We start from the raw sequence: 16,034 nt of genomic DNA, 5'->3' as shown, positions 1-16,034 counted from the left end.
AGCGTTACAGGACTAGGTGAGGTCCTGACAACGTTACAAGACTGGGAGCGGTCCTGAAACCATTACAAGACTAGGAGAGATCCTGAAACCATTATAAGACTAGGAGAGATCCTGAAACCATTATAAGACTAGGAGAGATCCTGAAACCATTACAAGACTAGGAGAGATCCTGAAACCATTATAAGACTAGGAGAGATCCTGAAACCATTATAAGACTAGGAGAGATCCTGAAACCATTATAAGACTAGGAGAGATCCTGAAACCATTACAAGACTAGGAGAGATCCTGAAACCATTATAAGACTAGGAGAGATCCTGAAACCATTACAAGACTAGGAGAGATCCTGAAACCATTATAAGACTAGGAGAGATCCTGAAACCATTATAAGACTAGCTGAGGTCCTGACACTGTAACATGACTGGAAGTGGTCCGAAACCAATTACAAGACTGGAAGCGGTCCTGACACCGTTACATGTCTAGGAGCGGTCCTGACACCGTTACAAGACTTGGAGTGGTCCTGACACTGTTACAAGACTAGGAGCGGTCCTGAAACCATTACAAAACTGGAAGTGGTCCTGACACCGTTACAAGACTAGGAGAGGTCCTGACACTGTTACAAGATTAAGAAAGTTCTTCACAACGTTACAAGACTAGGAGCAGTCCTGACAGCGCTACAAGATTGAAAGCGGTCCTGACACTGTTACAAGACGTGGAGAGGTCCTGACACCGTTACAAGACTGGGAGCGGTCCTGAAACCATTACAAGACTAGGCGAGGTCCTGACCCTATTACAAGAATAGGAGCGCTCCTAATAGCGTTACAGGACTAGGTGAGGTCCTGACAACGTTACAAGACTAGGAGCGGTCCTGAAACCATTACAAGACTAGGAGAGATCCTGAAACCATTATAAGACTAGCTGAGGTCCTGACACTGTAACAGGACTGGAAGTGGTCCGAAACCAATTACAAGACTGGAAGCGGTCCTGACACCGTTACATGTCTAGGAGCGGTCCTGACACCGTTACAAGACTTGGAGTGGTCCTGACACTGTTACAAGACTAGGAGCGGTCCTGAAACCATTACAAAACTGGAAGTGGTCCTGACACCGTTACAAGACTAGGAGAGGTCCTGACACTGTTACAAGATTAAGAAAGTTCTTCACAACGTTACAAGACTAGGAGCAGTCCTGACAGCGCTACAAGATTGAAAGCGGTCCTGACACTGTTACAAGACGTGGAGAGGTCCTGACACCGTTACAAGACTGGGAGCGGTCCTGAAACCATTACAAGACTAGGCGAGGTCCTGACCCTATTACAAGAATAGGAGCGCTCCTAATAGCGTTACAGGACTAGGTGAGGTCCTGACAACGTTACAAGACTAGGAGCGGTCCTGAAACCATTACAAGACTAGGAGAGATCCTGAAACCATTATAAGACTAGCTGAGGTCCTGACACTGTAACAGGACTGGAAGTGGTCCTAAACCAATTACAAGACTGGAAGCGGTCCTGACACCGTTACATGTCTAGGAGCGGTCCTGACACCGTTACAAGACTTGGAGTAGTCCTGACACTGTTACAAGACTTGGAGTGGTCCTGAAACCATTACAAGACTAGGAGCCATCCTGAAACCATTATAAGACTAGCTGAGGTCCTGACACTGTAACAGGACTGGAAGTGGTCCTAAACCAATTACAAGACTGGAAGCGGTCCTGACACCGTTACATGACTAGGAGCCATCCTGAAACCATTACAAGACTATAAGAGGTCCTGACACTGTTATAAAACTGTAAGCGGTCCTAACACCGTTACAAGACTAGGAGCGGTTCTGACACCATTACAAGACTAGGAGAGGTCCTAACACCGTTGCAAGACTACGATTTGCTATGACACTTTTACAAGACTAGAAGCGGTCCTGAAACTGTTACAAGACTAGGAGTGGTCCTAACAGCATTACAAAGCTTTCCTTGCGGTAAATGCTTTGTAGAAATTTTCCATTAGAAATAGTAATCACAGGTTCACAGATCACATGAAAGCCCTCAAATTAATGTTGCAAGCCCAAAAGTCCAATTATAAATTATATAATGTCAAACCCCTCAGGTGCAGCAGGGGGCTGTAATTACCTTGTTTATTTAGCCTAATCATCCATATTCCATCCATCATGGCCTCCCCTCCTCCCCGACCTGCTCTTTTCTCCTCCCCTTACTATTCTCCTCATTTGTGTCTCGGGAGATCTCTAGGATTCCATTAGAAGCTCTTTGACAGCTGTTACAGAGTAACACATCCGTCCAAAATGACCTTTCGTAAAATATTTAGCAGCCTAAGTGGATTACCTTACAAAATCCATCCTTTTAAATATTACTGAATGGGTAGCCATATTTTGTTGGGAATCCATGAATAATTAATTCATTAAGAGTCTTTGAATGGAAACCATTATTTGCGAGTCAGTTTACAAGCTTCATGCGCTGTGAACTCCTTTGTAGTAAGACTATACAGTAATACTATAATCTCCAGTAAGCACGTATTGCAGCATTTTGAGGAGATCGTTCATGGGTATGTCCACCATCTTCTTAAGGTGTGTTCTTATTATATTTTACTACTGTGCTCCTTTATGTGCCCTTCTGACAAGACATCCACTTTTTCTTTTACAATGGGGTCCTATGGGTGATTGATGCCACTGTATTCCTATACCTTGGCACATGTCCCAGCCTTCCATCAGAGGCAAGCATACTCCCAACATATCCCACCGATGGATGGCTCAAACACCAGGTGAACAAAGCCTAAAAGACACGTTGAAAACCTCCATCTGTGTCTGTTGCTAAGACGCATCTGACAAATTTTAAGGCGTATCTGTTGATTTCAGCTTTTGCTCGTACTGTACGTTGGAAAAAAACTTTTGCTTGTGCTAATGGAGCATTATCTGCTGTAATTGCGCAATCAGATAACATGTTGAAATTGTGTGTCTTCTTTAGGAGAGATTTCTCACGCTGGCATTTAATGTTCTCTTAGTTGTTCCTTACAGAGCTGATGTTTCAATTCTGTTCTGAGGAGCATCTGACGGTCATCTCAGGGGCCTTTCATGTGGGAGAGAATTGGCAGCGGAATTTGCCGTTGTACCGAAATTTTGCACCAAAATCCACATTTAGGCTGGCGGATTCTCAACGGAAATCTCGCGGTTTGGCCGCAGCGAAAAACCGCCAGATTTCTGCCGGGAGAACTGCTGCTTCAAAACCCGCAGCGGGTTTTGAAGTGGCCCAGCCGCTTGCTCTTCCACTGCGGCCGGTGCTCCCACAGAGGAGAGCGCAGCCGCAGCGGAAGGAAAAGGAAAAATGAACATGCTGCGGCCGGCAAATCCGTGCCGCAGCGGCGGCTTCTGCCGGCTTTGATGCAGCGGATTTGCTGTCCCGTGTGGACGAGATTTCTGAGAAATCTCGTCCACATGGCTGGCTAATCCCGGGATTAGCGGCCGCATGCGGATTTGCCGCGGCAAAATTCCGGACGGAATTTCTGCGGTAAATCCGCCCCGTGTGAACCCAAGCTTATGGTTCAAAAGTCTTTTATTAAAGAACTGTAGGATACAATGGGAATTTGTTTCACAGCAGAAGGATGCATTTCCTTTTTTCTAACTCAAACTGATCAATTCTTGTGCACAATGCACATTTAGACATGCAGATCTTGGTGCAGATTTCTGCATTGACAAATTAAGTCCCGTGTAAAAGTTCCCTTAGAGGAATGGAAGTACAGAAAACTTTAGTAACACCCTTTTTAAAATAGTCATATGGTATCTAGACTTGTTCGCCTCATCTGACTCCTTAGTGTGTTCATTTCGGAATTCCTTCAGAGTGATATAATGAGGCAGAGAGAAAAGCCAGTTTATTGACTACATATGGCTTGTAATGAGTGGTTTTTAAAATGCACATGTAAAACTCCATTGCGACATCAGTATATACTGGTTTCAAGTAAATTACCAAGTTCAAGTTCAAGTACTGGTTTGTGCCAAGTTAGTCACGCACCGTGGTGAACATGTCTTACTCATCTTGATGGTTTCCATGCCCCTTATTACACAAACACCATTTAGGCAAAATATAAACTGCGTTTGGGCCTCACTTTCTACATATACATTGTCAACTATGCATTTTACATGCCTACAGACTTCGGAGGGACATACGTACATATGCATAGATTTGGCCAGGGGGCGTCTACAGTATGGACGGAGAAGTAGAAGCACCCAGAGTGCCACATGTCATGCGTTTGTTGTTATAATAGGAATCGACCTCCTTGGCATTCAGCTGCGTACATCGGGGATCTGAGGCGCCTGGCCGACACGTTGAACACGGGGCCCAAACACAATGTGCTTCTGCAGCCGTAACGCAGACAAAAGTAACTGATCCCAGATCCCGAGATTATTCCATAGATACGAATGTGAACTTTAACAGAACTTCTTGCATCTTCTGAGACTGACTGCATGACTCTACAGCCGGGGGCCTCACTGACTACTGTGTTGTGTTTCTCCGAGTCTTTTATTCACCCACAACATCCCCGTCAGCCTCAGAGCCCAATAGTAGGCGATTGTCAAGTAGACGTTCTCCACTGGCCAGTGTCCAATCATACGTGACCTCAGCCATTGGTACTGGGCTGAGGAGGCTGCTTACATAACTATTGACTATTAATTGACTTGGGTTGGGCTCAGAAACTAACTGGAGTGAATGAGGGGGGCTAGAAATAAATAAAACCAGTGCAGGAATTAGTGAGGCCCGGCTGTAAGGGTATGCGATACTTGTCAGGCGATGTGACAGGTCTTACCGTGACCAGTTATGGTCAGAGTTGACTCACAAGAATAATTGGCAGGTGTGTATGAAAAAGACCGATGATAACTTAGAGAAGTATCCCTTATCTTTCATCAATTTCCTGTGAATTATCAATAAATTGTAACTCCTAGTTGTTGCCATATGCAATTACACATTATCTGTATTTTTTGTTTATGCATACGGGGCATAGTTTTGATGAGCATTTATTGATGGAAGGAGACTAAGACGCAATGGGGGGGGCAATTTATGAAGGCTTTAGCGCCAGTTTTATGACATTAAAAAATCTCAATTTTTGGCACCTGTGTGCAAACATTTGTGGCTTTATTCAGTTCTACACCACACTTGCCTGGTTTTATAATGTGGGCAGGGCTCAGTGGGAGGGGTGTGGTTTCCAGTACCCTGACAGATTGACTATAATTTACATCGGAAACTGGCATAAATGATGGCAAAATCTTTGCCAGATTATAGCTGGAATAGATTCGATTTTCTGGCCCACTAAGTGACAAAAGTTGTGCAACATTTGTCGCATCTTACCCCCAGCACACTTTCTTGTCAACAGACTGTTAAAGGTCTGTTTTAATACATCTGGTCTTAGATGTTTTGCGCCTATGGGTTCATGAGATGTAATTCCAGTATTAAGAGAAATGCAAGGGAAACGGAATAAATCCAACATTGGGTAAAAAACTCTTTCCCTTTTCCTGTGCCTCTGTTGTGGCTTCCAGCCGGTCCTTGCATGGGAGCGACTGCAGAGGAGCTGGTGTCTGGTTTGCATTTTTCTTGTAAGAGAAATGCAAGGGTTTAGTTCTAGCAGATCTTAAGAATTATGAATTAAGCACAAATTATGCAACCGTTTGTAGAGAGAACGGCATAAATTACATTCCAATTTCTAGAATAAGCACTGTTCAAGGGGAATGACCATCTCATGTTGAGATTTTTGGACTTGTCCTCTTCTAAAGGAGTGTATTCGTATGACCCATATATGTTCCAAACTTTACTCCCTCTTCTAATCGGTTAAACCTGGAAAAGCAGCAAAAAACTGAAAGAATGAAGAAGAGCATGTGTCTATAGTCTCACCCTGGAAAACCAAGTTTCATGCAGATCCTTTATACAGTGCAATGAGTGGGTCATTGAAACCAATTGCTGAAGTGGAGACACCAGGGCTCAGACAGAAATCTCTCCTCCTGACAAATTAAATTCAGTTTGTAGTCGGCCCTGACAGAAAGGCTTCCCACCCCAGAGGCAGACCTCCTGGATCTTCGTGCAAAAATATGTGACTTACCATGTGCCATTTACAATTCTAGTGTCGTCTTATATTGCAAAGAACCCTTGGCACCAGGACTCATGTGCGACTGCTCCTGTATTTCGGCACCCCCCTCCCCTTTCCCCCCAGCTATGCCCCAGCCTACTCTACTTGTAATGCAGACTATTGGACAATCACATGGCAAGATCACTTTCACAGAGGCTCCATTTGGAGCATGAAATCTTGGACACACCAGTGAAGCATGCTACACTACTTCTTCCCGAAGCCAAATAGACGCCATTATAGTCCCTGGAGTCCGTCTGTTGCCACTTGGACCTGGAAGCTTAGATATTTTCATTGTTGGCTTTGAGAATGGAGCCAAGCAAAATAAATTCTGCAGCACTCTGGACCCAGATGTGAAAGTAGCTGTCCTACGTATGTAATTGGCTAAAACATTTCGCTTTCACCTATAGAACAGTTCATATAACTGAGTGCTCATCACTGTCTGCACATTGCCCTCTTTACAACCGCTTTACATTAGGGGATAGTACTAAGCTTAAAGGGGTTGTCCCGCGCCGAAACGTTTTTTTTTTTTTTTCAATAGCCCCCCCCCCCCCCCCCCGATGCATGTGTTAAAAAAAAAAAACGGATAGTACTTACCCGAATCCCCGCGCTCCGGTGGCTTCTTACTTACCTTGCGAAGATGGCCGCCGGGATCTTCACCCTCGGTGGACCGCAGGTTTTCTGTGCGGTCCATTGCCGATTCCAGCCTCCTGATTGGCTGGAATCGGCACACGTGACGGGGCGGAGCTACGAGGAGCCGCTCTCCTGCACGAGCGGCCCCATTCAGAAGAAAGAAGACCGGACTGCGCAAGCGCGTCTAATCGGGCGATTAGACACTGAAATTAGACGGCACCATGGAGACGGGGACGCTAGCAACGGAACAGGTAAGTGAATAACTTCTGTATGGCTCATAATTAATGCACAATGTACATTACAAAGTGCATTAATATGGCCATACAGAAGTGTATACCCCCACTTGCTTTCGCAGGACAACCCCTTTAATGTGCCAGAACTGAGGCTCAATTTGCAGCATATAATGGTATACATGCCTTGTACCAAATGTATCATCTGTTTAGTGACTTTTTGCACCTGTGTTGGCAAGAAGCCGTGTGGCTTATGTGTGGCAAACCTTTGTTGCAAAAAATTTTGCCAACCAAGTAAGCCAACCAATCGGTGGTCTTAAGCTAGATAAAAGCCTCTAAAGATGCACTAATTTTATCATCAAGCATGAGCCCGTGTAATAAGTTGGGTGCATTTCCAGGCTCTCTAGTCTAAGTTTACACTGACTAAATGTTAGACAAGATTAATAAATCCCTTTGTGCTTTGTACAAACTTATAACTGGTAACAAGGGAATTGTTCTCTCTTCTGGGATGTTCTCCTAATTGTTCTCTCTTCTGGGATGTTCTCCTTTGTTACAAGTCTGAAGCCTGCGATGGAAAGGGCAGATGTGAACAGAGTCTAAGTTGGCGTGAGGCAGAGAGCTGGGAATACATCTTGGAAACGGATATCCATATTAGGATCAATGTTGGTTGAGGTTTGCCGTGTCCTTAGTTGTAGGACTGTCATTGTGTCTCTCTGGCTGTAACTGTTGACGTTCCTGGCGGTGGCGGCGCATCTATACAGCGAACATTGACACAGACGTGCTGTGTCCCATCTGCAACCGCTGCTGTAATTTACGCATGTGCCGCGGCCTGCAGTGGAGATAAGGCGCTACTTCTGTGAAGTAACCTTTCTCCTCATGGAGGATTTGTGCAGGAAAACCGTTTTAAACTATAATTAATTATTTATTGCCTTCCAAAGAAATGTTCCAGATCGTGAAACTGTTCGGAGCGTGTTAGACGGATAACATGTAGCGTTAGATAACCAGCGACATCCAGTGTGATGTTCAATCTTATCAATGCGACATGTAGCGCTTACTCCTGTACAATCAGAAAACCACAACAGAGGACGGAATCACACATATATTCCGCCACTACACCCCCAAACTGTGACCTTCCCATCCAGACCAGGAAGGAGGTGTCTGTAATGATCGTCATTGGCTGGCCACCATGACCACTACTGCCTCTCACATATCTCCAACAGCTTTAAAAGGGTAACATAGACTATAAAACATAATATATTTCACCTTTGGTATCTTTGTAGCTCATTTTAGGTGGAGCTTCATCTTTCTAGTTTTTAGATCTGAAGTTTTATATCGAGCAGATTCTACATTGCAAACTAATACCATAAACTGAGTTCCATCTAACCAATATTTAGTCTTTCTCCTTTTCTTCACTAGAAATTGGAATTCTCCATGTAATTCGCTAATTATATTTCGCAGTCCTTTTGTTGTATCAGTATCGCTCTCTCCCTAGGCAGGAAGTATTGTTTCTATATGGGGAGGACCGGCTGCTGAGCTCGGGGGGGGATACTGGACCCCTGGCCCTCCAGATAAAGACTATTCATGTGAGGTTAGGCAACTTGTACTTCTCATCCCAGTGCCGGCTACATCTTGGCATGTTTCATTTGATGGCGTTTTGCAGACAGTAAAGAAAGGAGGAGCAGAACAAAATCTCAACAAACTTGTTGCTGTCAAAAATGTGGAAATAACATTTTCTCGGGTGCCGCTGTAGAGATAAGAGCAGGGCTGCAGTGCCATCTATTGCCGGATCTCTGGCTACTGCCTGGTGAAGGCCAGTGTGACTATGCCAAACATTTATCTCCTTAGCTGGATAGAAAATGATTTTATTAATTGCTTCATTTATCCCCCTTCTTTTTGCCTAAATGCGATTGGCCGGGCTGGTACCTAGCGGGATTGGGCTCACAGACTCAAACCAGTGACTGCCATATGTCTCTTATTAGCCCTGGACGATAATTGCAAGGCAGCAGGAAGAAGCATTATTAAATATCAAAGCAAATGCTTTCATGGTAACCCCTTATGTACCAGATGTAACAGCAGCACAATGCCTACACCTCAGGCAATAAATAGTTTTAGAAGCTGCAAGATGTCAGATGAAAACACCGCATAGAAACTCCTCTGGCTGTGTGGCTGGACTGAGCAGTAGTGTAGATTTATTATTCAGGACCCTTCTGTAATAGTCCTATTAATTCCAGATTACCGGGAAGCAGTCAGCCATGCGGCATCATATTAGCTACTTATTTTTGTAACCTTTTGGAAAGCACAATAAGACTACATTTACACTAGCGTTTTTTTTTTTCTACTGATCGAGCTTCATTAAAAAATGAAAATCAGAAAATAGAAGCATCTGTAGGCGCTCCGCTTGGCATTTAATATATGATGGTGGCTCAGTGGTTAGCAGGGCTGGGGTCCTAGGTCCAAATGGCATCAAGGGCAACATCAGCTTTGGAAAACTCCATACAGACATTACCCTTAGTCAGAGTTGAACCTACAACTCCAGCACTGCAAGGCAACGATGCTAACCACTGAGCCACCATGTTTGAGAAGAATAAACACAAGGAAAATACACAACTTCCATGCAGATATTGTCTATAGTCAGACGTGAACCTAAAACCCCAGTGTTATAAGACAGCAGTGCTAGCCACTGAGCCATCCTGCTGTTATTCTCTTTCTTCTCCTCCATCCCCTTCACCATGTCCTTCACTTCCTTCTACTCCTTTTCCTCTGGAGGAGAAAAAAAGGATTAGGATGAAGAGGAATGAAAAGCATGGTGGCTTAGTCATTACCACTGTTGCCTTGCTGTGCGGTGGTCCTAGCTTCAAATATGACCCAAGAATACATCTGTATGAACTTTGTATGTTTACTTTGTGTTTCTTGTTCTCCTCCTCCAAGCATGGTGGCTCAGTGGTTAGCACTGTTGCCTTGCAGTGCTGGCGTTGTAGGTTTAAATCTGACCGAGGGTGATGTCTGTATTGGGGTTTTTTTTGTGCTCGTTGTATTTATTCTTCTTGCTCTTCTATTTCTCTGGTAATGAATGTGTGATGGCTCAGTCGTTAGCATTACTGCCTTGCAGTTTTCTTTCACATATCTGTAGTGTAAAGAATTTGAAACGGAAGACCTTCTGCTTCAATACATGTCTATGGACTTGAAAGCAGAAATGTTTTCTTTCTGATTGGCTGTTCCCATGACAAATCGGCTAAACGGAAACACAAACGCTAGTGTGAACGAGCCCGAATGTAGCTAGTACATGGTGTACAGAATGGAAAACAAAGGGAAATGAACTGAAAGGTTATCACCAGATAACAGGTACTGTGCACAGCTTATTGGGTAACTGCATAGCCACCACATGAAATCTACAGTTATTAATGGAATCATTACTTTTTGTAATCAAATCTAAATTAGACTTGCAGAAATCCCTATTTAGAAGTATAGAATGGATCTGTTGTCAAAATGTAATACTGAGGACCAGAGCCCTTCTGCACTCTAATGATGGAGTACACCCACCGGCGCTGTACTCACCCACTGATTATGGCGTTTGATGCTAGGAAACAACTCAAACTTAATTGTGCTACACTGAGGATAACATTTAAAGGGGTTGTCCCGCGAAAGCAAGTGGGTCTATACACTTCTGTATGGCCATATTAATGCACTTTGTAATGTACATTGTGCATTAATTATGAGCCATACAGAAGTTATTCACTTACCTGTTCCGCTGCTAGCGTCCTCGTCTCCATGGTGCCGTCTAATTTTCAGCGTCTAATCGCCAGATTAGATGCGCTTGCGCAGTCCGGTCTTCTTCTCTTCTGAATGGGGCCGCTCGTGCCGGAGAGCGGCTCCGTGTAGCTCCGCCCCGTCACGTGCCGATTCCAGCCAATCAGGAGGCTGGAATCGGCAATGGACCGCACAGAAGCCCTGCGGTCCACCGAGGGAGAAGATCCCGGCGGCCATCTTCACCAGGTAAGTAAGAAGTCACCGGAGCGCGGGGATTCAGGTAAGCACTGTCCGGTTTTCTTTTTTAACCAGTGCATCGGGTTTGTCTCGCGCCGAACGGGGGGGCTGTTGAAAAAAAAAAAACCCGTTTCGGCGCGGGACAACCCCTTTAAGCCCAACATAATCCAGAATGAATGAGTGGCCTATATTTTGGAATTACTTATCCTTGTTTACTGACCAAACTGGTGAGTAACCTGATGAAATGGATAAAAGTCAGCGGTTTCACAACTTTTCTAGGGTGTTCATATCACGTTGTTGACTGCTAAGATGCAATCTGTGATCTTGGGTCCATGCTTAGTGTGTAGGAGTCTCTTTACTTTGGTTTACCTTTTCTCTGGACTGAACTATCTTATAGCCACCGGGAGGTGGTGAGTTCTCCTTCAATGGAAGTCTTCAAACGAAGGCTGGACAAATATCTGTCTGGGATGATTTAGTGACCCTGCATTGGGCAGGGGGTCGGACCGATGACCCTGGAGGTCCCTTCCAACTCTACCAATCTATGATCCCACACCATGTAATTCTAGAGCGTACACTAAATAATGTAACATTGTCACACCACTGCGGAGCATCCTGCACCCTGTGGATCACCGGTATTATAAACTAGTCTGCTATTCTTCTCTATGTAGTCAGTAAGTTCCCTCCTTGGACGTGCAGCACCTTATTATAGAACGCCATGTAAGATTTATGGTCCTGAAAAACATTCCAACTGCATTTCACTTTTATATACACAAATGAGTAATAATGGCCTGGAATATACAGGAGGTGCTCTTATGGGGGGAGGATGGAGACCCTTACAGTGCTTCTGGGGGTCTAGAAACACCGAATGTTGTCCACCTAGTTATTGCTTGGGTTGTATGTCCACTCTGACAGCCTCTTCTGTATTCACACACTCTTTAGTTCCATAAACAGATGAGTAAATAATGTGCAAAGCATATGGGCTCCATTAATGAGGTCATAAGCCTTGCTGAGCATGGGGTCTCGGGTGAAAGCTCAGACTTCCTACTGCAGAACCATCAGTTCATATCTTCAGCTAGCCGCGAACTTCCGCATAGTACAACTTACCGCACGGGCGCTCCTCCTGCCATTTATACACAATGGGGCACTTTTATTACTAGTGCTCCTTCAGAATATGGCGTATGTGCCGCATCTTTTACACATCTTGCTAAGAACCATGAGAAGGAAATTGAGAAAAAAAAGAAGAAACCAGGAAGCGAGCGCAGAACAGAGTGCGTAAAATACACTGGCATACGCAAAGCAACAATATGCACCCTTTGACTTTTTGGCTATACATTTCCAGCCTAACCTTTCTGCTCGCCTGCTGCATATTGTACAGACCTGTTACATATTCTCATCATGTATGTATTTATTTTACAGGGTCCTCCAGGTTCTCAGCCATCACCTCATGCACAACCCCCTCCGCACAACCCCAACAACCCCATGATGGGTCCACACAGTCAGGTAACGTCAAGCAATACCAATCGGTCTTCTTGATTGAATGCATTAAACTTTTCATTCGAAGTCTTCCAGCTCATGGACACCAGGGCTATTTGTAATATCCTAGGCAATTATGGGTGGGCATGCCCAATGAATTGACATTCTCAACAGCAATAACTGAAACATAATGACTTTATCCAGCTATGGTCACAAAGCAATCAATCCGATCCCTCCGTCTTCATGGTAGCTATGAGCATATTTTTAATTACACATCTTTCCCAACGGAGTTCATCTCAATTACTCTAATACTGAAAGGGACAAAGTTGCAAGTTTTATTTTTGCCTGATGGAAGCACATTATTTGCAGTAAGCTGGGCGGCATTAAGCATCGTTGTTGATTTTCTGGAAGACAACCATTCACCATCCTAAACCAGATGTACAATAGCACTTGATAGTAGGAACAAACATCTACAGTTTCTTCTATGGCTACATGATGATGAAAGTGATATGTATCATGGTAGCCACATAGCAGATTGTTAGCCACCCCAACCTCTGGCCCAGATTTGTGGTCAAAAATCCCTTTCTGTTCAGATCCAGACCTAAGGTCCTTTGCATCTCAAATTGTAAACCACGTTGCTTCTTGTCAGTAACTGCTTGTACATGACCGCCTGCGCCACTAGGGGTATCTTATACATGCTGCCCTACTGACCTAGATACAACGACCTACAGAAATATAAAACCACATGCAGCCATGGAACCGGGTGATGACTGGAGAGGTTTGAAATAATCTCCTTCATTCTGTGGGGACATCAATAATGTCCAGAAACTATCTACCTGGTGCTGAAAGCTTATGAACTTTAAGAAATCCCACTACTGGCTTCATTGACCAGGTCTGGTTTTATGCGAAGTATCCCCACAACATTTAGACCATACAGACGGATCCACATTCTCTCTGCATCACATCCTTTTCCAGAAAGCAAATAAAACATATCTGCATAAATGAATGAGTCAAGTTGTTCTACATGTTAGACACTCAAATGGCTTTATCTTCTGCTTAGGCTAAACCCCAGGCTGAGAGTTGTGCTGAGTGCGATGACACGTGGGCTGTGTTATCGCTCTGTATTATGTAAAGGTCTTCTTGCATAAACCAAATTCTCAGCCCGATATAATGGGAGCGGGTATTCTAGCGGGTCAACACACGCTGATTGGCGCTCATTTCATTGTCTTTCACACGGGCCAAGAATTGGCTTGTAGGAACGAACAATTCCTACAATAAGTAGGTAATAAGTAACTACAACGGTTTGTCTACATTTGTCCGCTGTACATCCCTCTATTCGTGTGTGGAGATGTACCGCCGTTCCGAAATTACTTTTCTGTTCGCTGAAACTGAATGATCAGGAGATGAATCTGCATTTGCATGAACTTGCATATCCGTCCGCTAATCCTTGGTCTTGGTTGCCAGGCGAATAAGTGTTCGATGAAACGTTTGGACACAATAATACAGGCCTTTAGTTATACGGGGCCGTAAGACAGCACCAAAGTAGATAGATTTCTATTTAAATGGACACAGTGGGCCTTATTTATCAAAACTGTCTACTGCCCTTGTTGCCCGTTGCAACCCATCACAGAGCAGTTTTCATTTCTTAAGCTGCTTTGTGAAAATTAAATCTGAGCTGTGACCAGTTGCCATAGGCAACAAGGACAGACTTACTGTTAGACAGTTTTGATAAATGAGACTCTAACTTATCACACAAGGTTTGCTCATCTAATAGCCTGTGTGTGTATCACCAAATTTGTAATATACTTGAATTAAAATTTTTAGTTTTACCACAGAGAATCAAGTGCCTGACACTAGCGGTCTCCCTTCCAGCAATTTTTTGCGATCCACTGCCTGTCGTTAGGCACTTGGCTTCTCTAGTAACAGGGGCACTGCTAGTTGCGACATACTACACATGGGCTTCCCCGGGCTGATTGGAGCAGGGCTACACATCAGTGTGAGAGAAGAAGTCCAGGTGAGTTCAGTGCAGGCAGAAGGGCTGGCCTAGGACAGCCCCCCTCCTCCCTTCCCCACCCACATACCTGTAAGTAGATTGCAAACAGGAAGACAACAAATGAATAGGAAAATGTACCAAAACATCAACCAGTGAGGACCTAGGCTGCTTTTGAAGTTTGTTTTTGAAAACTCAAGTATGCTTTAACGTATCCTAATTGACTTACCGTATTTCTTGTTGTCTTCTAGCCATTTATGTCACCTCGGTATCCTGGTGGCCCTCGACCTGCCCTAAGAATGCCAAATCAGGTTTGTTCATAGAAATTAAAAAGTGTTTAAGGCCAGTTTACACAGGCATATTACAGCCACATATCTGCCCCTGTAGTATAAATGTGTGTCCCGAGCGCGGGGATTTACTGACCGAACTGTAATATACCCGTGTGAAAGCGGACCAAACGCCATTCTTTTATAACTAAGAATCATAAGTCACACTAAGAAGAGAGAAAAACCAGAGAAAAGGGGAGGAAAAACACACGACTTCAGAAAGATCTAGAAATGTGCTTTTTAATAAATGTGTTGCTGATGATTATTATTAATTCAGAACGATTCTTCTATTCAGACCGAAATCCCATTTGACATTTTGCGCATTGCCATAAGGAATGTCCCTGTTTGCATACCTCTTTCTGAATGCCAGGGTCTTTTTGAAAATTGCCACAAGAAGTAGGATCCCACCTGAGCGCCTGTACGGGGTGCCATGCAACCATTATACCACCGCTCTATAGTAAAGAAACATAAATATTTAGGGGGCGGTGGACGAAAGCAGCCCCACTCACATATACTATGAGGAAACTTTGAGGACACCTTTTTGTTTACAGCTTCTCAGAATTAAGATCTTCCCATCACAGGTACAAGATTCTAACATATAACTGTATATTCCACAGCCCCCTGTAGGAGTCCCAGGTTCACAGCCCCTATTGCCAAACTCCATGGACCCCACGCGGCCACAAGGTACATTTACATGTGTGTTTATAGAATATTGTTTCTCGGACTACATTGTCGCCTGTCCCCATCAACACAGATGACCATGGACCACGTTTGTGTTAATAGTGGAAGCCGATGGTCATATTGTAAATGCAATTATAATTCAGTACTGTTTTATGTGTTTCCTCAGGTTCTTTCTATGTAATATTATAGAAAGTCGTTAATAGTTGGAGCTCTTGGGGGGGGGGGGAGGGGGGCAGATATTAAAGGGGTTGTCCCGCGAAAGCAAGTGGGTCTATACACTTCTGTATGGCCATATTAATGCACTTTGTAATGTACATTGTGCATTAATTATGAGCCATACAGAAGTTATCAGAAGTTATTCACTTATCTGTTCCGTTGCTAGCGTCCTCGTCTCCATGGTGCCGTCTAATTTTCAGCGTCTAATCGCCAGATTAGACGCGCTTGCGCAGTCCGGGTCTTCTTCTTTTCTTAATAGGGCCGCTCGTGCCGGAGAGCGGCTCCTTGTAGCTCCGCCCCGTCACGTGCCGTTTCCAGCCAATCAGGAGGCTGGAATCGGCAATGGACCGCACAGAAGCCCTGCGGTCAACGGAGGGAGAAGATCCCGGCGGCCAT

At 44.3% G+C, this 16,034-nt stretch overlaps 1 protein-coding gene across 2 annotated transcripts in view; it reads left to right on the top strand.

Annotated features, from left to right (window-relative positions):
* Positions 1-16,034, top strand: part of SSBP4 (single stranded DNA binding protein 4) — a 398,281-nt gene that overhangs the window by 352,536 nt on the left and 29,711 nt on the right. For both annotated transcript variants that reach the window (XM_066604633.1, XM_066604632.1), the window contains exons 6-8: positions 12,369-12,452; positions 14,667-14,726; positions 15,359-15,425. In XM_066604633.1, coding sequence (XP_066460730.1) covers positions 12,369-12,452; positions 14,667-14,726; positions 15,359-15,425 — 211 coding nt within the window. The remainder of the gene's footprint in view (positions 1-12,368; positions 12,453-14,666; positions 14,727-15,358; positions 15,426-16,034) is intronic.

The sequence above is a fragment of the Eleutherodactylus coqui genome, chromosome 5 (assembly GCF_035609145.1).
Source record: "Eleutherodactylus coqui strain aEleCoq1 chromosome 5, aEleCoq1.hap1, whole genome shotgun sequence".
Taxonomy (NCBI): domain Eukaryota; kingdom Metazoa; phylum Chordata; class Amphibia; order Anura; family Eleutherodactylidae; genus Eleutherodactylus; species Eleutherodactylus coqui.
Note: the sequence above shows the minus strand (reverse complement) of the source record. Positions and strands in the feature narration are given on the sequence as shown.